The following is a 25132-nucleotide window of genomic DNA, read 5'->3' on the forward strand; positions in this document are numbered from 1 at the left end:
GAACACCCAGCTAGGGCTGGGCAGGCGTGTGCTAGCACAGCACAAGGAGCAGGGTACTGCAGCCTGAGCGTGAGCACCACCACGAGCACATCCTCAGCAGGGGCTCACAGCTCTTTTAAAGGTGTCCATGGGGCAGGAGAAAGGTGAAACACCACTCATGCACTACTTACACATGCATCTGCCCAACACTTCTTGTGTAGGAAGGGATGGTATGTATGTCTGCACAAATATTTACATTTAAGCTCTGGCTGCTTCTACATTTTACCATTCTACCTTTAGCTTGCTCCAAAACCACTTTTCTAGAGACTGCTCTATCATCAGAATATCTCATGTTCCAAATTTGCTTTATTTAGGACTATTATCAATATTGAAACAGAAAAAAATTATGAGAGAAAGCCTTGAAGTCTGTCCACTGTTCATCCTCATGCACACAGCCAATTCTCTTACCATAGAAAGCTATTAGGTTGGTTAACGATTATAACAGCTTCATAAATCTGTGCTGAGTCAAAGTGTTTTTTATGCATTCTGAGTTTGAGCTGATAGCTACTTCTCCATGAGAACAGAGAAGATTTTAGTCTGGACAGGTCATAAAGGCTCTGAAGGAAAGGGTAGAACTGTGACAAATCAGCACAGAAATGGACACTGAACTTATAGCAGAGGTGGTCAGGTCAAAAGAGGTAAGTGAGGCTGAGCAGATTCTGACCTCAGAGTTGAAACGGGCCAGGAAGCTCTTTCAAGGGCAGACAGGAGGAACAGCAAGAGAATGATGAGGAAAATTAGGAAAAGACAGTGTCATGGAGACCAAACTTCTAAACCATGAAAATGGCAGTTAAATAGCAGGTCACCTGAATAAAAATCTGCACAGCAATTCAATTATGTTTGTATAAAATATTTTGGCATAAAAATTTCTTGGTGCTCTTTTACTTCCACTTCAGCAATTAGCTCTGTATCTGGATGATTTTCTCCTTTTCACACAACAGCACAGTTCCTTCATGTTCTCCATAACCACAAGGGGTTACCCAAACTGAGCTCATTACATAAGACTATTTATGCTACCTCTTTTACAGACACCAGCAAACTTTGCAATAACTTCATGCTGAACAAAATAGTAGACTTTTAAATTGAGGTGACTGTTTACAGCCTAACCTGGGAAGCCACTGTTGTAATAATTTTTTAAAATTTTTATTTATATTATTAAATTCTGAGCTTTAAAGCACAGATGAGGAAACCTCTAAAAAGTGCTGAGGATAGGTAGTGGTCAGCAGTGTAGAGAAACTGTGAACTACTACAAGTAGCTGTATTGTTAAAAAAGCAAACATTACACATATATTATTAAAAGTCATCTTTAATAGCATTTAAAAATAGCTATTGCAAACTTTATTTGAAAAAAAACAAACTAATGACAATCTTCCAAAGTCCTTTGAAACAGTCTAGTTCCTTAACATTTGCTTTATTACTTGAAAAGAAAAAAGCTGTTTGCATAGTTGGCATCTTAGTTCACCCCTGTTTGCTCAAAACAGCTCATAAAAGCATTCTTTTTCTATGACTTCTGATTTGATCAAATGTAGAAATGTGAATGATGATCCTAACTTAGATCAAATTGGGTATCTGCCTATGTCTCAAGGCAGTCAAGAATTTTAGTTCAAATTGTTTAAGGCCTGATATGAAAAAGAAAAGATGTGCCAGTCAGTAGAACATTATACCTGCTTACATACTTCCACTGAGCCAGCATATTTTTATTTTCTTCTTGGTATTTAGTATCCCATACAACCTAAGAAAACTAAAAACCACAACAAAAAAAACCCAGTTCATATTATAACATTATAAGATATTAGCAATGCTGATGAAGTTTTTGGGTAGCTACTAAGAAATACAGCAAATTATTTGAATTCAAAGGTAAACCATAAACTGGAGTACTGGTGACTCAAATGCAGTACATAAGGCATTAATGCTCATACCTATCTGAAAACAAGCTATCTATAGGGAAAATAATCTTTAGATTAATGTAATACAGCACACTATCAGCCTTTATTGCATTGCATAGAATAGCAATAGAGCAATGGCATTTCCATTTGGCACACAGAAATACATTAAAATTAACAAGAAATATGGAAGTATTTTGATATGGGGAAAAGGAAACAACTGCTCTTATATTTTATAGATAAATTAATCACCTAATTTCAAAATCTTCAGATCATATAGACATGGTTCACCGCATAAGAACTTATGGTAGAAGAAGAAATGTTATAACAAAAATAATGTTAGTCATTAGAATTAAAATTGAATCCTCTTTCTTAGTGTTTCAGACAGAAAAATTATGCCATTAGGCACTAGTTGCTTTCTAATATATTCTTTCCTAAAAATAGAACATTACACAGCATTGTTGGTTTGGGCACTGTGCAGATCTTGTGTTTATGCACATACATTGCATACTGCACAACACTGCAGCCTATAACAGCTACGTATATGCATCTGCTTTCTGCAGGATTCAGCTAAAATCAAATGTTGTCAATATTCATACCAACTTGAACAACACATTCAGAGAAATACTGCAAGGATAATATTTTGATAACTGAATAAAACCAATTTTTGTATTTCAGGTTTGACTGTCAACAGTGACTTTCAAGGCAAACGAGAGGCCTGTAATATAAGAAGGACATGGAAGTGCTGGAGCAAGTTCAGAGGAAGGCCATGAAGCTGATAAGAGGACTGGAGCATTTCTCCAGGGTAGATTCCCCTGTGAAAACAGGCTGGAAAGGCTGGGACTGTTCACCTGGAGAAGAGAAGGTTGTGTGGAGATCTCACAGCTACCTTCCAGTGTCTAGAGGGGGCCTGCAGGGAAGCCAGAGAGGGACTCTGTGAGGAACTGTAGTAACAGGACAAGGAGTAATGAGCTCCAACTGCAAGAAGGGAAACTTAGGCTAGATATTAGGGAGTTTTTTTACTGTGAGAGTAGCGAGACACTGAAACAGGTTGCCCAGGGGGGTTGTGGATGCTCCAACCTTGGCAGTGCTCAAAGCCAGGCTGGATAAGGCCTTGAGAAACCTGGTCTAGTGGGAGGTGTCCCTACCCACAGCAGAGGAGCTGGAACAAGATGATCTTACAGTCCAGTCCAACCCCTTCACATTCTATGATTCTATGGATCTGCCTCTCCTGTTTCTCCTGCACCTGTCTGGCCACCTCCCCCTTTCATCCTGTGCCACTGATGTGCACAAGCCACAAACTCCTGCTTGTGAAGTGAACAGGAGCACGTGGTATGGAAGCTAACTGGGAATACCTGCACTGCTTCTGTTTGATACAAGTTGTGCCAGGGGAGGTCTAGATTGGATATTGGGAAAAATTTCTTCACTGTTAAGCATCAGAACAGGCTGCCAATGGAAGAAGTGGTGTCACTATCCCTGGGGGTATTTAGAAAGAGTGCAGATGTAGCACTTGGAAACATCATTTAGTGGCAGACTTGGCAAAGCTGGCTTAATGGTTGGACCCAATTATTTTAAAGGTCTTTTCCAACTTAAACAATTCCGTGGTGGTGCCATGCTGGGAACCAAACTGGCCCAGCCTGCAGATTCTGAGGTGCTCTAAACCTGTTAAGCAGCACTCATTCCCTGTTATGTACTACAGCATTTAGTATAGAAGATCTCTAAATGACAGCCATATCAAAACCTGTAGAGAAACCCTCAGCTAAGATCATGGATGACAGCAGAGGCAGAATTCAGGGGAAACACCTTTTAAATACATCATAGCCTCAATCCTAAATAAATATCTCTTACTGATTGAATAGCATATTAAGGGTCCTAGAGAGACCATGTCCATTGACACCCTGTGGCTGAAAAGGGCATGGGAATACCAGCGTACACTCAGATTTCAATGAACAGCAGAAATGCTCACACAACACAACACGAAGATGCAATCACAAAATACCTTTTCATGACTGTTTTTAGCATCACTCCTTAAAACTCCTTGTAGACCTTATTGCTAAAGAGCTCCAAAAGACTTTTTACTACAAGATTTCCTATTAACTTCAGTGGGAGCACAGCCCCCCTAACATCCAAAATGGGTGTCATAGAGCAAGGGGGATAATATATATGCTGAACATTTGTGTAAAGGTTCCCATACAACGATGAGGAAAACAAAAAAAAAGTCACTATGCCAAATAATATTCCATTCACTGCCACCACAGTACAAATTTTATTCTCTGCAACTCATTCAAAGTCACTACTGCAAAGTGACTGAAGGCACTGATGCAGGAATGTTAAAGGCCACCTAGTGTAAACATTTGTTTACAGTCATACAATGTACATGGTTTCTTTAAAATAGCTTGATACAGATGCAGATTTGGATGCCTGCAATAAAATGCCTTCTGTATAGAATAAAGTAAAATAAAAGAGGATGTTTATTCACTGACTCCAACAATTTCCCTGACATGGTACATCATGACTGATGATTCTTAATATAGTGTGCAAGGCAGCCAAAAGTCATTTAAAAACATGTGTTGTTTGTCTCAAAAACAAATGTAAGGGAATACTAGTAAAAGCTGCACTGTCCAAAACTCAACTAAGCAGTTTAAATCTGTTTTTCTTGGAGGATTTTCAGGAAGATTGGACTGCATGCAAAACAGAACTAATTTATTCCTACTATCTACTGCAAAAGAGCAATTTATCTCCAGTACATCTTGTCTAGAAAATAAGCCCCTTTATCCTATCATTAATCAGGTACCAATGTCCCTATTAGAAGCCCTGCATATAGTAAAACCTCAAAGTATGTGAGCTTTAGGTTTTTTTATTTATATTAAAAGGAGACAAATGACATGTCAAGTCTGCTGTTATCAAAGACAAGAGAAGACCAACTTTCATAGGTCCCAAACCAAACTCACAAAAAAAACTATCCCAGTTTAGATGAGAATTTTTTCCAGATCTTACAAACGTGGCACAGTTGGATTTAGGCTCCCATAAATGAATAAAAGATTTGAGATGTAGAGTTGTGTTTAATTCTGTATCTTCATTTCTCTTAGCCTTGGACCGATGTAACCAAGTGAATGGCTTACAGGGGGTAAGATCCTGCATCCAAACTGACTAAGCAGTGTTTTTGGCTTCAATAAATACATTACTTCATGTGGGTCAGAGCAGCACACACACTCTGCTCAGGCACTAATTAACTACTCAAAAGGCTAAATCCGAAACACACCAAGGACAAGTGAAAAGCATGAAAGACCATGAAGAACCAGGACTAAGCTCTACCTAAGAAATAGGACAGACCCCCAGATTTGTGAAAAACATTGTAAATTCCAAAAACAGGTGAAGTAAAACTAATAACCCATCTAAACTAGTTCTGCAGTTAAAACCTATACATTGGTAATAGAAGGCACCCCCAGTCAAGGAAGTTCAGGCCTCTTCCCATGCTAATATGCAAAATTTCCTTTGTGAACAACATTATAGATGAGCATAAATACAAAAATATACATTTTAAGCCATAGAAAAAATGGAATAAAAATTAGAAATTGCTCAAGGAAAGTGACTGCCATATTATTACATGTGCACAAAAACACACTCCATCTAAAAAAGGTATGAAAGAAAGGGAATCAATAAAAATTAAAATTTCCACCTCTCTTAGTCAGCATGACAGCTATTAACTTCATTTCAGTAACTATGAGTGTAACAGCTTGACTGCCTAATCAAAAAGAAATAAGCATTAGATATTACAGGTAGTGTACAAGAAGGACAGACTGGCTGCCAGACAACGAAGGCATTCATACACTCACTCAGGAGCAACAACCTCCCAAGCTCACACATTTCCACACTCACAGAGATCTGTAATTCTCCCCATGTGCAAAGAGCAGGTTTGGGTGTAGAAATGCCTGCTACTTTTCACCATCCCTCCCCTTCATTCCATCCAGCAGAGACTTGAGCATACATGGATGTGGTTGAAGTAAAGCAAGCATGTGAATTGTTTGGCTGGACTGACTGCATATGCAGCCCATGACTCCTAAAAGCCTCTCCCACCACCAGAAACAGGGGCACAGATGGCACCAGGGTCACCAACTCACATGGCACTGAGAGCAGTAAACAACTGTTTGTGGTATGCCACCTAAACTGTTGACAAGGTGACGCTGAAAGCGCAAGACAAATGATGCCCCAGAGACACTTCTAGGAGACATCAAAAAAACCACAACAGGTTCAAAGCAAGCTTCCTTCATCTGGCCATAAATATATGCCAGCTGACACCAGCATTCTCACATGGAAAAACAATTGCATTTATTTCTGAATAACCCTGCAAAAATGAAGTCTGATAAAGAGACTTTATCTTTGACATGTTTACAGTAAAAAGCTTTTCAGAGTAAAATGCATTAGAACATCCTGAGGCGTTATTTTCAAGCATTATTAGCTTATGAAAAAAAATCCACCTACCTGCTCTGTAATGATTCAAAAAAAAAAAAGGAGACTGACAGCTTTCTGGAGCATTCAGCAGTTTATAAATGCAGTACTTTTTGGCTCTTGGATCTGCTCTGAAGCCAGCTCCTTTTTTTTTCATATTATTCCCCATGAGAGCACACAGAGAAATTCAGTATTAATGTTGAGTATCACATCTTCAGAACAGAACAAAGTGAGCTCTGATACCAAGCTCCTATCATTTTTGCTTATCAACACCCTAACGGAGAAGCACATGGTGCTTTGGAAAAGCATGGTAAACTAACATCCCTAAAAAATAAGTACAGTTGGAAGCTGGGGTAAAAACAAAGTGGGAATGTGGAGCCAAGCTTACTTTTTATCACACTGCTTTCTCAGTAACTCTGTGCTTCTTCAGAAAATAAATTCAGTTTGAAACTAACATTTGGAAAGCTTTTCCAGCAGACACTTGTAGAAGTTTTCTGGCACAGCCAGAAATTTAACATATGGGCCAGCCCAGCTCTCCCTGAACACAGCAGGAGTTTGGTCATGGTAATCACTAAAGACAGGCTGGTATCTGAACATAAAATTTTCTTTGGATAATTTATGGAAACCTTAGATGTGAAACATAATCTGTTTCCTTTTACAGCACCCAACTGCACAGCAAGTTTACATGAAGGACAAAGAGCACACAGAACAAGGAGGCCAATGAAGAGTGCTGAAGCAAGGCTGCAGAACCATCTCGGTGGCAAAGGTGACAATCACTTTCACAGAAGTCACAAGAGGTTATACTTTGCATTACTTCTGAATTATAGCTTCTCACTGCTCTTCTTCCTGTTCAGAAAGGTTAGTTAACATCAGTTAATAAACTTTGGAAATTAAACAAGAACCCAGCTTCAAAAAGAAATCATTTTTAAAGGATCCACTCAACTCTGACACAGAGCTCATCATACACTGCAGAACACTTCACAGATATTTAAGCCCAGCCATTACTCATTTTTCTTCACCCAGAACATCTCAATATATTCAGGCCAACACCTGGTGAAAGACACACTTTCATAGACTCCATCTCAACTGTTAGACACAATCTGTTCACAAACCTTGAACAAACATTTTGAAAAGAATTTTACCCCTACCTACATGACAAAGGAACTCAGATGCTTTACCTGGCAAGCTGCTGGCTATCACATTTAAGAGCCAGGTCTCTTCTAACTGATGCTTTCTCTCACTATCATGTATGGGAGCTCCAGCTTCCTGAATCTGGGACTGCTTACCTAATCTAGGTCCTGGTCTTGTATTTTATTCTCCCATTCCCTTAAGGATTGCTACAGAGCCAGACTAGAAATCATTCATTCAATCATTTCATTTCAGAAACATCAATACATGGTAATTGCTCGCAGAACAAGCTTTTGCAAAGTTTCTTCCTCATAGTGTTTTTTTTTCTTTTTTTTTCCTTCCAACTAGAGACCTTGCAATCTCTTTTTTTTTAGTAGTAGCATTTTTACCTGAAATTATATTAATTTTTATTACAAGCCTCAGGGCATTTAAAAAACATGTAATTTTATGGGCCAAAATGTTTACCAAACAGTGACACCCAGCTAGTTATAAAATGTCAGGTAAGAGAATACTGCTGCACTGGCATCCAAGCCAGCTCTTACACACATGTCAATTGTTCTATCTGCCACAACAAAATCACATTTATCAATAAATTCCAGAGCATTTCCTAGCTCTGAATATGACATGAATCTGTCATCATCACATAAAATATATCCTTGCTGCTTGGGTCACCAACTACAACAGTGAAGGAAAATAATAATTTAAAATAAAATCACATTCCTCTACTAGACTGGAAGAAATTCTCCCAGAAGAACCCAATCATATATATATATCTATTGATCAATAATATATCTTTGCTATATATTGATAGGAATGGTGTCCTGTAAAATAATATTTCCATAAATCATTATCTTGAAATTAAAGAAATTACAGCTCTGATTTCATAATATAAATTTTGTTTCTTAATATTAGTTTGCTAACTGAGAATTTATGAACTAAATTTATTTAAATATAATAAAAATATTTACATGTGCATTTACCTATAACTTTGCAACAAACATATTTATTATTCTATCTAATAGCATTCTTATGAAAGATTAGATCCTGAGCTCTCCTCCCAGGAACTGGAAATTCATTTCAGCTTCTAATTCTAGGGCTTATGTGTTTCTCTCAAATAAAAATTTGCTGTAATTTTTTAAGCCTCTAGCCCTTAAACATGCTCTAATTAATGGACAGTGTACTTATAACCATTAATTTCCTATTTTACTTTAAAATTCTGTGAATTAACAATAATTTCAGCCTATACAGAATAAATGTGATCTTCATCTAGCTGAAGTAGCACACATCATATCTGGTTGTCTTTTGTATTGAGCTAAAAAAGCATGAAAAAATTGCCTATACAGCTTCTGTATGCCTTATCTCAAACCAAGCCCAAATCCTTAATAATGTACCAAGTGGTTCATGTAGTAAAAACCTAGTATCTTCTCCAGTAGCCTGTAATTTTTTCTTGCTTTTAATTCTGAAAAAAGCCTTTGTAAATTGTTGCCCATCTCTAAAACACACTCTGCACAACACATACTACATACATATACACGTATGTACATGTACATGTAACACGTATAATACACTCATTCACTACAACAACAAACAAAAAACAAACAAAAAAACCCCCAAAAATACAAACAAACACACAAACCAACCCAAAGCCCACTCCCAACAAAAAAGCCCTTTAAAACTCCTTTTTTCAATGTACACCTCTTTTAGGTAACAACAGAAGTCAAAACAATGGCATTTTCTCCCAAGAAGGACTCTTAGTTTAAGTAAGAAACAGATGGCAAAGCTACTGGAGAGGTATTATTAATTTGGTAAGTGAATCACAGTGCAGCTCCTGCTTCATTTTGATAGTTTTGGGAACATACTGAGCCAAACAATTTGCAACAGTTGAGGAATCAACCCATTAGGACAGTAGATACGTGAAAACACTACTACTTGTTAGCAAACTGGGCATGTAAATGTCCAAAAAGACCACAGTTCAATGCAGCTTTTTCTTCACTAAAATTTCTTCTATTCCTACAAGAAGAAACTTTCTTTTAAACTTCTGAATAATTAAATTTGAAATGACTGACACTTACTAGGTTCATAGTAATCCAGTACAGTCACTGAAGCATCTTGGATATTTGCCACCTTGAAGTCTCTCACAGCTGGAATATCCACACAAACCTGTGTTTCATTTAGCTAGGAAAACAGAACAGAAACATCCTGAGAACCCTGGGGATGGTGGCTTCATGGAGGATCTAAGGACTCCATGGTAGCTCAGTGGTAGTCCATTCTAAAGGCTTAAGAGTCAGGATGCATATAAAGATGATTATCTCATTTGCAGTCATTTTGATCAAATTACAGACTTCATTAAATGTCTGCCTTCTTATGTGTGATTTTTAAAAGGCCTAATTTAGAAGTCCATTACAAATACAATTAAGTTGCACCTTTCCAATCAGTCTCACTCAAAACCAGAAGAACTATTAATTCCATGTAAATAGCAGATGTTGATTTTCCCCAAAGAACACAATCATAATGTCTTTCCAAATTTAAGCCTAACAATGCCAGAGTCAAAATTAAAATCATCACAAACACATTTCTTTGTTATTTCCAACTTACAGAGTCAAAGTATAGGTTGACTTTTCCATTATCCTTTTCCGTCTTCTTAACTGTATTGTCTAATGGAACAAAATCTGGTGACACAGAGAAACCACTGAGTAAGCCAACCTCCATGAGGACCATACCACTACTGGGAGCTGAGCCAGAACCAAAGTACCTTTTCAAAACACAGAGACAAAGAAACTTTTAGTAGAAATGCAGTAGCTCACTCTCCAAATAAAACATTTGATCTTTAAGTCCCAACTTATGAAGAAATAATGCTTAATACTTGGGGAATAAATGGAACAAAATACAGACAAGAAAATGTCTAATGATAAAGAGCTAATAATTAATATCTCAATTATTTTTCCAGCTAATTTTAGCTACATATTTAAAAGCTGGTTTAGCACTCAGAAAACTGTAATACATAAATCATGTGAGAGACTACACTGACACCATGAGGAACTTTCAATTGGCATCTATTAGTACAGGTTTATATTACAAATATGCAGAAACTATTGCAATTAAACACGTTTCAAAAGAAGTTATTAAGAAACTGCTGCAGGAATTCCTGTACTGAAATATATGTACTTCCTCTTATGGATGCATTGTTTTGCTTTTATTAATTTTGGAGGCCAAGATACATGTGTATACACCAAAGAAGTCTCCCAGACCTTTTCATATTTCCTTCACAGAGATTGATGGTACCATTAACAAAGTCATCACCAAATTATTTCACAAAGTTTCAGTTTTAGAATGCATAGCCATGTTATTAATCCACATTTGGAAGAAGATTTAATAAGTTGAGTCCCTTTTTTTTCCTAAATAATGCTTACTATTGTATCTTCTTCCAACGTGAAAACCAGATGCTGGAGTAAAAGTTTGCTCTGTTGAGCAAGTCTTGCACACTATGGTGCATAACAGATGTATCAAAATATATTTATGGTGCTCTGTGCTACAAGTGTCACCTAAACGACCTGCAAAAGATTCTACTGCTTTAAATAAAGCAGGTAGCAGAAGAGTTTCCCCAGCCTTAGCACAGAAGGTAAATGATTATTGTCCCACTAAAATAAAAGTGTCTCCAATCCTCATTTCAAAAGCCTAGCAGTATTGAAAGTAATTAAACTATTTCTTTGTAGAGCTGGGTAGTTAAAAAAAAAATAAAAGGAAAGAGTTGCTTTCAAAGCAATGCTGTTAAGCCTGGCTGATTCAAGGCAGATACAACTTTGAAAGAAATACAGCACAACTGCTGACTTCAGTTGGCTCACAAGATTAGAAACAACTGAAACCATCTGTTTGATGATGTGCTGTGCCAAAGTAGCTGCTATTGAAAACAAATAATTGAATTGGAACTGGATGTAATTATTTCTGCATAATTACCAATAAGAGGAGAATAAAATATCCAAGCTGTCTAGCCAGCCTGGGGTACTACTAAAACACCAACAGAGAACCAAACTATCTTGGTACTGACAAGGAGTGAATTAGATATATCCCTAGAATTTATGAGGATCTGGCTCTCAAAAAAAGGAAGAGAGGCAGCCTTGGAGGTGGGTTGTGGTACCATCTCTTCAACTCCATGGTCTCTTAAAAAAAGGGAAAAGAATCATCATGCAAGAATGACCAGCAAGAGAAAGACAGACTTGAAACTTGGACCTGAGGAAAAGGATAATATTTTCAGTTGAACTTTATGTTTCAGCTCTTCAGCAATACAAGATCAGGGTGAGACCCTCTCACAGATGATACAAAGAGAAAACAAGTTAATGTATGCAGAAAGCAGAAATGAAAGTATAAATTGAACCATCAGTGATCAGTTTCCCATGCCTGGAAAAGGTATGCGGGCAGTAAGACTTAGAAAAAACTAGCAAATCCTGGGTATCTGCCTCCCAGAGAGTGTGTTGGCTCCTCTAACCAAGAACCACTTCAACTTGAATGAGACATCATCTGCTCTAGTGTCATAAATAATACCAGTTAAGAAGACCATAGCCAACCCCTATCAAGCTGGCTGAGAGACGGTGGATATTCTCCAGATTAAAGAAAAAAAAAAATGGTGAAGCTGAAGCCTTCAGTACCTAACTATGTATATCCACAGCTAGATGCATACCACAGCTAGACTATACACACTCACGCGTTGAGATTTCAACAGCCTTTTTCTATTGGTTTCTCTACTAGAAAGCCAGATCATGTTATAAAGATCATAAGTAGGCAACTTTAAACTAATTTAGGAATATAGATAAGGCATACATTATATACAATTTATAGGAAAAAGAAGAGGAAGATGTCTATGAAGCTCAGCAATCAGAGATGAAGCCACAGCCTCAGCAATTTAAACAGACTTACTCAAAGTACCAGTCCATTTCCCACAATAAGAGCTGATGGAACTGATGTTGGAACTAACTAAATGTTCCAAGTAATCTCTTGAGGATGCTTTTCAGTGTCACTAGATTTCCTCCTCTTCTTTGAACACTTTGCAATTAAAGCATCAGCACCCTAGAGGATCCCCAGAAAGATGGAGCACCTCTCTGTATTTTAAGCAAAAGGTCTTAGCTAGAGAGTCAGGTTGCCCAAAAAATACTTACCCCAAACCCAGCATGTAAACCCTTTACATGTCAGGAGTTTGTGCTAGACTTTAGAATGCTGTTGACACTTCATAGAAGACTTTAAAAGAGAACAAGCCCATTCTGTTTCAAGAGCTCTCATGTATTCTAGAGTCTCTGCCCACCATCTGTGTCACTGAACTGGATACTAGAAACATAAAAACAGAGCTCTGGCTTTATGCCTGCTGGCTATTTCCCAAATTAAATCAATGCTCCATACTGAAATCATATTCTCTATAGCTGATTATTTGTATGCTGGTGTCACCTAGAGGCTCATCTCCAGTCACAGCCCCCTTTTGGAAGGCAGAGCATAAGAATAGTTCGAGGCATATGGTGTACAAAGTTTAAAGAAATAGCAAAAAGAGGGTGTGGATGAAAGTCATGTAAGAGGAATCGTTGTGGGTCAGGTGGTACTTTGTAAATCTTGCATTTACAAGGAATGTAACAAGATGTTACATATCTAATATGTATAATGGCACAAGAAAAAAACAGTGTTTCTAGAGGAAGTATTCACAAATAGATGAAACCCTTAAATACAACAAATGAAGTAATCTCAACAACATTATTGTGGATTATAAAAGACAGAAGACAAAACCCATAAATACATATATATAGAGAGAGATAAAATGTCCTATAGGGTTTCATATGAAATATGCAGTGGTCTTTAACTACAATAGGAAATGCATACTGGAGAAACTGCCAGAAAAGAAACACCTTCAAATATACCTTTTAAATATGTGTATGAACACTTCCACAGCAAGCAAAATGGAGGCACAAAGCAGTCAAAGAAATAACTTGATTGACTGGCTGACCTAGGAATATTCAGTTCAAAGTCACCTATTCTCATGTGATGTAAATTCTATCCAGGTAACACCAGGTGGCTGTCCTGTGGTCCCTGAGATGATACTTGAGTAGGCTCAGCTCAGTTTTTAGTAGCTGATTACTGAACAAGAAACATCACCCCAGATGCACATGTTCTCCCATATCCTCCTGCCCCCTCTTTCTTATTCAGCAAAAAGAACAGAATTAGCCTGGGTGGAAAACTTTCCACCTCTTTCAAATCTAGAATAATGTATTGTAGTCTATTACCAAGTTCCCTGCTATTGGTGAATGAAAGACCACAAAGATAGTTGCACAATAAGGCAATGTGAATTTGTTATTATGTAAATATGGATTTTGACTCCTGCCAAAATCATTCTGAGTGAAGTTAATTATGGAGATGAAAAAAAGAATGATTACTTCATGGTGTGTTCAGCACTTCAGAACTTCCTTCTCTCTTTACAAAAAAAAGTATCTACTTCTGTATCAAAAGCAAAGGACTATTTTCATGAAAGGCAAGAGTAATAGGCCCTTGTCACAGCTTGCTACTCAAGTTAGAATGCAGAGATACTGATCCAATTTTCAAGTCTGTCCACATGCATCCCTATAGCTCAAAAGCACTTGCACCAAAGAAACTGTTGAGTTTTTCCTTGTATTTCACACAAACTCTTCCACATTCCTCTAACATTTAGGGTACTTTGATCTTTATGCATAATAGTAAAAGGAAAAAAAATCACCTGGCCAGCAAAAATTTATTTATAAATTGATTCATAGTTTCACTACTATCATTTGTGCAAAGTAATTTTTATCTTCTTCAGGTATACATTTATATCCCAGACATTAGTAAATTCATACAAACAAACAGATAACTTAGTTTATGTAAAGCAATCTAAAGCTGGTATATACAAGGATGTGTATGAGAAGCTCCAACTGATTTACCTACCTTGTGCACACATTCAAAGTCAAGTGGTTTGTATCATCTTTATCATCTTTTACATCAACATTCAAGTCAAAGGCTTCTTGATTTTGGACAGATCTGAGCCTCTGATCGGTGTGCTTTGTGTTGTACATAACATTCAGCTGTGGATTGCAAGTACAGACATCAGGTGACACATAAAGCAAATCAGTGTGGTTTAAACACCAAGTTGCTAGCACCATAACTCCAGAGGAGCATCCACATGAGAAAACACACATTTGCACAGACCTGCTAGCCTGTAATTGACTTGCTAACCTATAACTCAGACAAGCCCCTGTCATACCTTCAAATTTGGACTGACAATTTTCCATTTGCTACCTGAAACAATTGTAGAAGGACTGTGATTTTCCAGAAGCACTTTTCATTCCCTTTTCTTTAGCCAAGCAAAATGCATATTGGGGTCTTGCAAGGGGAGTTATTTTAGCCACTTTATTTTTCTATTAAAAGCAAAGAAGAGCCCTCTCACCATACTATGTGTTTTATCTGGATGACTGAGGGAATCATCTTTAATTTCTGATTTTTGTTTTTGTTGCCATGTCTCTCACTTTTTGATACAAAAATCATGCTCCTTCTTTCAATCTCTACACATAATTCCCATTGCCCTGCCCAACACTGCTGAATTTAGCATGCTGTAAGAGTGCAGAGCCAGTTCTGCAGAGGCACTCAGGACAGCCATGGTGCAGCTGTGAAGATTTATCATGCACAACTGCTCCACAGAAGGCAGTACCAAGGATGAAACCAATCTAGAAAGCCTGCCAGTTGAAGGCACACAAAAAGCAGTGCCTCAACAATCTGTCACCACAGAAACAAAACTGTTTTAACTTTTGCCAGAAAAAGCTTAATGAATGGGAATTTACTGCCAAGGCAGGAAGTTCTGAAACCACATACTGAACAGGTCAATCAGCTATAATTTTATGGAATAAGCTATTGTTGTTATGGTCTGACTTTCTTTTCCCTATTCCTCACGACAATGAAGGAAAACCTTTTCACAACACAGAGTTTAATTAAAGCCTTCTTGTGTATACACACTCATGTTGGGGACAGAAGGCTATTATACAGAAACTCACATTAAATCAACAAAATGAGCAAATGCATTTCTTAAGTTTTAAAAGGCAACTGCCAAAGCTAAGGCAGAACTAGTCTAGTCTTGTATATAGTGCAATCAGTTCTGGGGAGATGCCCAAGGAGAGAAAATTAAAAGCTAGTGTTCTGCAGGAGAGTGATGCTTCAAATAGTAGCTGACACTATCAATTATAAAAATATGGCAGATTTATAATCCCCTAATTAATGCCTATCCCTTTTCTTCTTCAACTAGCAGCATAAATGAGCTTGACTGAGCGTGTGAACTCAATGAAAACATCGCCAATATTTTCTGTCCATTTTGAGTACTCAAATGGTAATGGAGAAATATGTGTGCATTTCATCATGTACCTATTTCAGTACCATCAGTACCATCAGTACCATCACTAAATAACATTCAGTCCCTGCCTAAGTCCAGCAAAAATATACTGAGTGGAAAAAACAGTCACTGTTTCCAGTAATAAGTAACAGGGAATTCTGAGGTTTTCTCCTCATTCCCTCTCTATACCTCATCAGGAGATTGAGGAGATCTTGTTCACCTATCCACTTTGCCCATAGCCACCCTTGTTTGAGCCTGTCCACCCTCCCCTTGTTGCTGGTTCTAGAATTTAGTGGCATTCTCCTTCCTTCCAAGAAAGCACGGGCCATGCCAATTATTTTAGTCATGTGTCAAGTCCAGCTCACAGAAGAAACATGTTTCTTTCAAGACTTTCAGTAGGCCTCCTAAGGCAGATTGCTTCTTTGACTCCTTTCTCTAGAGCATCTTCCATAATACCCTAACCCATCTTCTCTTCACTCTTGCAGAGTAAGCATCTTAGGTCATGCATGGGATATACCCACAATGGGATATACCTACAACGGAGAGTCAAGCTAGAAAATTTTATTGACACCAGGACCAAAAAGCTGTAAGTAAATGTCTGCCTTTATAATCATAATATCCAAAATAAATACATTTTATGAGATCCTGAAGGGTCAGGAGTGAATGCACTGCCAACTTGCACACACAGACAGTGAGATTTCACCAAAATAATTTTTTTTCCTAAGAATCCATTCTGTTGGGAAAGCATGATGTTTCCATTAATGGATTTAATCTTGTGTTGTGTGATATTTAAATGAATTACTGTTTTGACACGCTACATTTGGCGAGAAAGCCAAATCCCAGAACAGTGATTCTTATCGCTGTACTCTGACGGGCCCAAGACAATGAAACCCAGCTGAAGAAATGTGATTGCAATGTCATATGCTATCTGATTTATTAAATCTGATCCAGACCTAGCCTATGTCTGCGAAAAAGAGAAATCTCATTCAATGTCCTCAGTGCTCTTTCTTTTAGAATATCAGACCTGCCAAAGGAAGCAGAAGAAAGGAACTGATCTCAGCAAAGACAAGGTTTTGGAGGAACTACTCCAGGGTGTTAAGTGTAATATTCTGAATCAAGTCACAGCATCTCTGACTCCATATTTCAGGAAAAGAAGCAACAGCACAGTGACCTAAATGAACAAGGTAACCTAGCCTTGGTTTGTGAACAGCAGTTCTTTGTGAGCACATTTCCATGTTCATGCAACAAACCAGGAACTTAAACCCTGGTGTTATACACCCCAGGGAATGCTCCACCACAGCCAACTGTGGTGGCTATTCTCAGTGGAAGACTTCTGCCCAGTCTTCACCAGACATGCTAGTTTGAATGTGAAATTTTCCTGGCAGAAATAATGTAATTGGAACCAATGTGTTTTCACGAAAGATATTAATTTCAACAAATCAGTGTTTTCCAGCAAGAAACAATTTGCTGAAAAGTTTTTCATCAGCTCGCCTGACAAATTAACTGACTAAATATCAGGAAGTATTTCTCAACAATTATTAGGGTTAAGTAGTCTTAACTGTTCTGGAGCCCCACTTTGTTACATTCCACACAATCACACACACAGGCACACTGAAACCACAGATATGTGAACACAGTCCTGCTGAGATCTTCATTCCTATCTTGGCCTGCAAGTCTGAATCTAAATTATCCTCTGAAACTTTTGAACTTTGCTGTAACTTCATCTGTACTTCTGGGAATTAATAATCATGGGTTGTGATTTATGGCACTGTGGGTTTTGCAGACTGGTGGTGAATGAATGAGGTGTATCTCCAGATGCTGTTCACTGCTGATAGGCAGCTGTGAAGACTTCTTTGAAAAGGTGTTTTATCCCAAAGTACATTCACAACCATCACCAGGCTTTTTTTGCTTCCCAGATGCATAAGAACACTAAAGTGAAGGACAGATTGGATGGAACTTGAGAGAGAATCTGACCTGGCATAAAAACTTGGAGACACTTAAAGGTGACTTTGGATCAGTTTTCTCAAGTATGACTAGTAGTCCACTAGGAACTCTTGTTTTGTGACATAGTCATCAAGTATAAGTTTATACTTTCAATAAAATCAGTCTCTCATGCTCAGAGACTAGTATTTCTGCTAACTTTTCCAAGGTCTGCTCTTTCACCTGTGTGGTCACAACCAATTGCCATGGAGAGGGCACCAGGGAAGTGAGATCCATTGCTGACCATATCAAGTTAGATCCAGTACTGTTTTCTGATATGGTATTTCTCCTTCCACTTTCTGCCATGCCCACACTTTTGGCTGATGCTAAGCGTCTATTACTGTTTGTAGTTTGCAGAATCATTTGACTCTGCTTTTCATGCTATTTCAGAACACTGTAAAAATTGCTGGAGAACCTAGCTGTAATAACTTCTTATCTTTAGTTTTTGTTGCTTTCTACTTCGAGGAAAATAATATTAATATGGATATGAATATGAAAGGAAAACAATTCTTATAGCCAGTAATGCAATCTTATTCTGTATTGATCTGTGCCTTATCATGGTTTACCACAGCTTCTCAAATGAGGCATTTTTGCCTAGTCCACATACCTGTTTTACTCTGAACTCTGTGTCTGCCAGTGTACCACTGTAGTCCTTTGTCTTGCAAATGGACATTGCATTTCTGCAGGAGGACAGGGCTGCTTTGATACAGCTCTGGCTCATGGAAGTGCCCCAAAACTGTCAGTCATCCAGCAGTACTTAAAAGGCCACACCATTGGTCAGAAATGACATGAATATATCCATATTTTATTCACAGCACTCCTCAGTTAGTGAAGTGCTTTGCTAATGATTTAAGACATTTTGGAAGACTGCTCCTATTAACAGGTTTTATAAAACTTCCAAAACACACCTTCCTTAGAGAAAGCATATCTTCAGCAAGTATACCTACCTGATTGCCTGCATTGCCTACCTGAAAGACAGCAAATCCCATTCCCTCCGCTGACACTGTCATTGTCATTTGTTGTGCAGGGGGAATCTGAAAGAAAGATGAGCAAACCAGTATTTTCAAAGTACTTTCAGTCAGCAGACTTCACAAAAGTATTCCTCACTTTTTACAGTACCTCCTTAGTCTGAAGCAGGAAACGGTTTCGAGTATCAATTGAGAATGTCGCTGGCATTTCCAAAGAAGGGGCTGTCACTGTTATATCCATTTCTGTTTTGCTCGCCACAGTGAGAGCTGCAAACAGACTCAAGGCTTGTAGAGCCACCACTGTGTCCTGTTGAGAGAAACAAACCCTTCTGTATTGAAAAGAAGCAGCCAGCACAGCACACAGACCATGCCTTGGGGAGCTCATAGTCCCTGCTTTGACTCATTTGTTGATCATGCTGAAGCCTTCCCGCAGCCACCTCCCTATCTCTGGATTCCCCTGGCATGAAGATCCCAGCCCAGAAGAGAGAGCAACACAAGACAAGAAGTTAGCTACTGTGGGAATGGAAAATGAGGTGGGAGCCAGCCAAGGAAGTTTTCCTCTTGTGTGAGGTACGTGCAACACCTGACAAGCTGAAAGACACAACAGTCAGAATTACACACCAATCATGGAGAAAGACACAGAGGAAAGTAGCAACATTGCTACTTTCTAGATTTATTTAGTGACTGTGCATTAAGTGCACAATACTGCACAGGAGTTTTTCAGGGTGCCTTGATCATTGATGCAAAAGCTACATACCTGAAAAATCATTAGCACTAATTTTAACAAAAGGTTGAAATGAATTTTTATCAGACACTCAGCAACAATTTCAAAGGGCTTCAGCCCAGTTTACCCTCTGTATTTGATCCAAAGGTTTTGTGCAATTGTTTAACCACTGCAGAATATACAGTCATATATGTATCTAAAATACTTTTTTTCATATTTGTGTGTGATTGTAGGCTTAGCTCTCCAGGTTTTGAACACAAGAGGCAGTGTTTGAACGTTTGGTCCAGCCCAGTTTAGGGAATGAGAATTTTAACATCCAATATTTTCTGGGAAGAAATACGGTAATCAAATATATGTCTCTAATCTCAGGGACTTATACTGTTCATTTTGCACCTATTTTTAACCGGTCAGAGTGAAGAAATTGGCCTTTCAGGCTTGGCATACAGATACTTTATTTATTACTAGGCCCCTTCTAGTAACAAAACTCTAACATAACAGGAATTCATTCACTAAACATGGTGACTGTGCCATACCTTAAGGGGCTAGTAGGGGCTTATTATTCACGCTAACTGATGAAAAAACCATTCTCCTTCCCATGCCACATCCTTGTCTGAGATGCCCTGCTTCACTGATTCCAGAAATGCAAAAACATCAGCTGATTAGCAACTGCATATTCACAGTAAACTGTATCATGGATACAGATTATTGTGAATTACTACACCCTAACTTATAAAGCATCACACATGCAACTTAATGCTTTCCTTCTTATTGTTCAACAATATATTAAGTTTCTCATGTAATAAACTCACAGAAGGAAACACTCCAAACATTTTTTTAAAGCAAACTTAGAAGTTAAGTAAAAAACTATGGAGTGATTTCTACAATTTAAAAAAGGCATCTAGCAAGACACTGGAGCAATTTTGAAATTTAAACAGTTTGGACTATGGAAGAACAAAAGGATTAAATAATTTCTTAATTTTAGCCTCAAGGGTAAATTATAGATTTTCAAACTTCCAAGTAAATAGGTTTCTGGAGAATAGAGAAAAGCTTTTAAAACTCATTTAATGCTTCAATCAACCTCTCCAAATAATAAGCAAGAATTAACACATTAGGAAAGCCCTAATACCTCAGGGGAACCAGGCTGGTTCTTAAATTGCATTTTACTCAGAACACATTTCTCTCAGATTAATATCAACCAACATCTGAAAATAATGAAGGATAGCCTGTACACCTTGGTACCAGCAGCATGATGAAATGTGACATTTTACTGTGACCAGCATTTGTAGTTAATTTAAAAGCTAGTTTAAATCAATGCAATTCAAAGTACTATCTAATTTTTTGGATGCCAGCACAGCTTACAAGACGTGGCTTCAATAACATGGAAACCTCCTGGAGATAGTGAAGATATTCCAAATTTCATGGCCCATCAAAAATCTATGCAATAATAAGGACAAAGTACATTAGTAAGTTAAGACCAACTGCCAGAAGAGGGATTAGGTTAGGCTGTTTTTCTAAAACTTACTCCCTTTAGTAAAAGGCTAAGTTAATAGCCTTTCAGGAGTTTGAGGACCTGCACATGGTAAAAATAAAAAGAGGCTTCTCTCCTTGGAAAGGAAGTAAACATATATATTCATCATACTTATTTTGAAAATATGTTTAATTGCTTTTCCACAGGCACTACTATTTCTTCTTTATTTGTTATTAGTACATTATATAAAGAACGTCTCCCTCTGATTCTCTTTTTTATTAGACTTGCCAAAAATACTAAAACTGGCAGTCCAGGAGTAAGATGACAATAATGCAAGCTTGTACATAACCAAAGCTGTTACAGCAAAACAAAACTCAGCAATTATTGTGTAAGAATGGTCCTTTTTAATTTTTAAATATACACTGCTTGTTTAGAAATTATAGCCAAACCCCTTAAGACAAGATATTACCTGAGTAGATGAAAATCCCCCAAGGTGATTTCTTTGATGACTTAACCATTTCATAATAGGGATCCCTTCAGCTAATCTGTCTTGATGAAAGTGAGAGAGCAGAGCGTATGCTGCAAGTTCAATATCAATGGACCGTGGCTGCCATGAGTCAGAAATTTCAGAAGCAGGTGTTACCCAAAAACGAAATTCTCCTGTAAAAGAAACCAACAATAACCTGATCCACAGACTGAAGTCTTTGGATTTCTGGGAAAGTCTTAGGGGAAAACTCTTCATTAATGCTTACACATGGGCTCTATGGGATCTATGATACTGTGTTAATGCTTAGGTGTGTGTTCCATAAGGTACTTCCTCAGCAATGTCTGAATCCCCATACAAAAACAGCTGGAGTCTAAATAGTCATTCAACTGATTTTAGTGAACTTTACATTGATCCTTTCCTTGTCAGCCTGAAGTGCTCACATAAAGAAGCCCTTCTGAAAAGGCCGCCTTGTTGTTCTAGTGCTCCTTTCTCTCAGGACCAGAGAAGGCACCTCAGGCAGCACAGCTGCTCAATAGACTCATTCTTGAGTAAAGCCTTCCCAAAAAAATGACTTCTTCTCTTCCAAGAAGTGACTGTCCAAAAGGCCTAACTAGATACCTATCTGGTATCTAAAGATAGACAGACACTCAAAAGGCTCCATTGCTAGGCTACAACACAAATTCCTCTGGATTCTTCAAGATGATAGTTACTATTTTGAGCCAAAAACTTCCATTTCTTATACTCCATCTGGTCTGTTCTTCCCCCAAATTAGGAAAAATAATTCAGCTGAACTTGAAAGTCGTTACATATACTGAGATGATAGGTCCCCAGAGAAAGTGCAACAGACCTCTGCATTGCCTTACAGAAAGTCCAATACTCTACCTCTTCTTTCTAATACTCATTGTTCCCCAATACCCTCCTGATCTCTCCAAACTACACTGGAATAGGGAACTTCATCCATCTATCTCCCTTTAACCAGGCTGATCAAATGAGGCACATAATAAAACAGGAAAACTGACAAGCCATGTCCTTCAACAGCATCACAGCACTCCTATCAGGAACACAGTAACTGAGACTGAAGGCCGAAGCCTTGTTGTGAATTGTCGCTCATTTATGGACACTTCTTATTAAGGCTGTCTCGGGACTTATTAGCTAATTCTCTATATCATACTCTGAACAGATTTGAATTCTGAGCACAGAGCTGTAGATATGTGATAGACATTTTTAAATTTGACAAAAATCTATCTGTACAACAGTGTGAGATATTTGTGCAGTACCTTGGCGTTCTGCTCTCTGGTTCAGCATATTCAGTGCTCCCTTTGCTCTTGGACTTTTTGCCCAGGACAATGCGTATGTCACAAGTGCCAATGTGTAATTATCTGAAATGCCTTCTTCTAATTTATCTTCTAGAAAGTTTGTAGCAGTCTTGATGGCATAAGCATGCTGGAAATGAAAATAATATTGAGGAATGTACAGTGAATAAAACATATCTTGGAATAGAAAAATGTAAAAGACAAATTTGTACTGAACCAGAGAAATTACTAGCCCCAAACCACAACCAAGAAACAATGAAAATCTCTTTCAGAGTCACACATGAATTTCAAAGGCAAGCCTTTTGATCTGGCATTGTCTTTATGAAAATGAATAATTTCAATTAAATCAATTGGAATGGCTTAATATCTTTAAGACTAGTTCCCCCCCAAGAAATTTCTTTCCAAGTTCTTGGACTCAAGTCATGACAGTATTCTTGCCAACAGAAACTGCCTTTAGATTTTGCAAATATAAAACTGAAGGGCTTAACACAGCTTTGCATTGCTTTGAATAGGTAAGGGATATTTAACAAAATGTGGTTAGATTTTGTCTATGTCCAAATATTCCTCTATTTCTATTAACTACCAAGTGTTTGCCAGGTACTATGAAGATTTATGAAGCATTCTCCTAACTATGAATCATATTTATGAATTCCAATACCTGTTTATCTGGGAACCCTAGGAGGGATGACATGATGTAAGCTGTGAGAGTAATTGGATTGTTGGTGCCTCCTTGAAGATCACTGTGTAACACTTTCCCAGGTTCCTGGAACTCTCCATTTATTTTCTGATGACGGACAATCCATTTAGCTGTATCCATGAGCACATCTTCATCAATATCTATGAACGGACGAGCTTGAAGGAAACATCTCAATACAAAAGCTGATAACCTTGGGAAAAAGGTTCATCAAGAAAGTCAAAATTAGCCATGCATTACAGCTTCTTCTTGTTTCAGATTATATAAAAGTATTATAAAGCATAAGGTGTTCTACACACCCCTACCAAGCAGAGCAAAATGCAGGCCTCACTCAGGTAAGCAGGTAGACTAACTTGATCCACCAAAAAATGAAGATATATCCTTTTTCCTGAAGATCACCCCTTCTGCAGTTATGTTTCAAAAATAAATACAAAGTAACAGGCTGAGTCTGTCAGCACACGTATATCTTTATTCAAATGCTGCTCTCCTGCCTTCTCCTGCTAGACAGAAGTTGTAATTTACAAAGTATTGCAGTAACCGGTTTGATGTTAATTACCAGCACTATGTCTGTAATGATATCCTTGAAAGAACTTTTGTTGTTTAACTATTAATCCCACATTATCCCTCGACTCCCTTTTTTCCAAATGTGCATTCATGTAACTTGTCACTGCACTATTTAAGTACCAGAGTTGCCAGTACAGGTAAGCAATCTTCATCTGCCAATCCACCAACGTCGAGTCAAAGGCAAATCCTGCTGATGTCAATGGAAGATGCCCACTGAGTCCAGAAGAAAGTCTCATTCAGTGGCACAGTTAACAGGGACAGAAGCATGTACTGAAATATGTCAGTACATCTAAAGAGAGCAAGGGTTAGCAGAACAAAGTGCTGGAACCTCTCTCTGTTATCTCTCTGGCTTCCACAACTATGCTCTGTACGCTTCCTGAAACTCAGCACTGAAAAGACTTTCTCAGCTGTGTTTACAGTCTCAATAAAAGGAAGTGTGACAGATGCAAGTAGAACAAATTTTTGCCACCAGGAACTCTGTTCGCCCCCTACAAAATGCTTTAGTCAGTCTTCAGTTTCCAGTATGGAGATAACTGATAATCTGATTGAAGCAGCAATGATCACACAGCCCTACATGGTTTCAGGCAAGTGCAAGAATAACTAATTTAACTGTTATTCTTCATTCCTTTGAAGAAAGCAACAGAAAAAAACTTTCAGACTAAACTATTTTCCTGGTTAAAATAATTCATCATTCCTTTTTTTTTTCCAAAATTAAAAAGCCTTGCCTAATAATGCCTTTGACAATATGTTATCCAGCAAGAAAGACTTAGAGTTGGCCTAAACACCTAATGAAAACCAGGCAGAAGGCTAATACAGCTGGAATTTTTTACCAGCTTGACAAAAACTTTTCAGATGCAGGGAAAATAACTAAAAAACTAAAATTCCACAATGATTCTGGCAGAACTACTCACCATGTGCTCCCAGAGGGATCTTCATTTCCAAAGGCACTAAAAGAGCCATCATCCCTCTGGAAAAGCAGCTCTCTTTGGTAGCCTGAAGTGGAAAAGTAGAGACAGGTATTGAACACTTTCCTCTCATGTGGGTTCCTGCACAAACTGGGACTGAAACTGCTA

General features: G+C 38.0%; 1 protein-coding gene across 1 annotated transcript in view; it reads right to left on the minus strand.

Annotated features, from left to right (window-relative positions):
- Window positions 1–1344: 1344 nt before the first annotated feature.
- Window positions 1345–25132, minus strand: part of CD109 (CD109 molecule) — a 71429-nt gene continuing 47641 nt past the window's right edge. Inside the window, exons 24-33 of the mRNA XM_030945627.1 lie at window positions 24971–25052; window positions 23460–23688; window positions 22766–22931; window positions 21471–21661; window positions 18961–19116; window positions 18810–18875; window positions 14430–14566; window positions 10095–10251; window positions 9572–9674; window positions 1345–7217 (exon numbers count right to left, since the gene is read on the minus strand). Of these exons, the coding sequence (XP_030801487.1) occupies window positions 7027–7217; window positions 9572–9674; window positions 10095–10251; window positions 14430–14566; window positions 18810–18875; window positions 18961–19116; window positions 21471–21661; window positions 22766–22931; window positions 23460–23688; window positions 24971–25052 (1478 nt within the window). The 3' untranslated portion in view covers window positions 1345–7026. The remainder of the gene's footprint in view (window positions 7218–9571; window positions 9675–10094; window positions 10252–14429; window positions 14567–18809; window positions 18876–18960; window positions 19117–21470; window positions 21662–22765; window positions 22932–23459; window positions 23689–24970; window positions 25053–25132) is intronic.

This window comes from Camarhynchus parvulus, chromosome 3 (assembly GCF_901933205.1).
Source record: "Camarhynchus parvulus chromosome 3, STF_HiC, whole genome shotgun sequence".
In the NCBI taxonomy this organism is placed as follows: domain Eukaryota; kingdom Metazoa; phylum Chordata; class Aves; order Passeriformes; family Thraupidae; genus Camarhynchus; species Camarhynchus parvulus.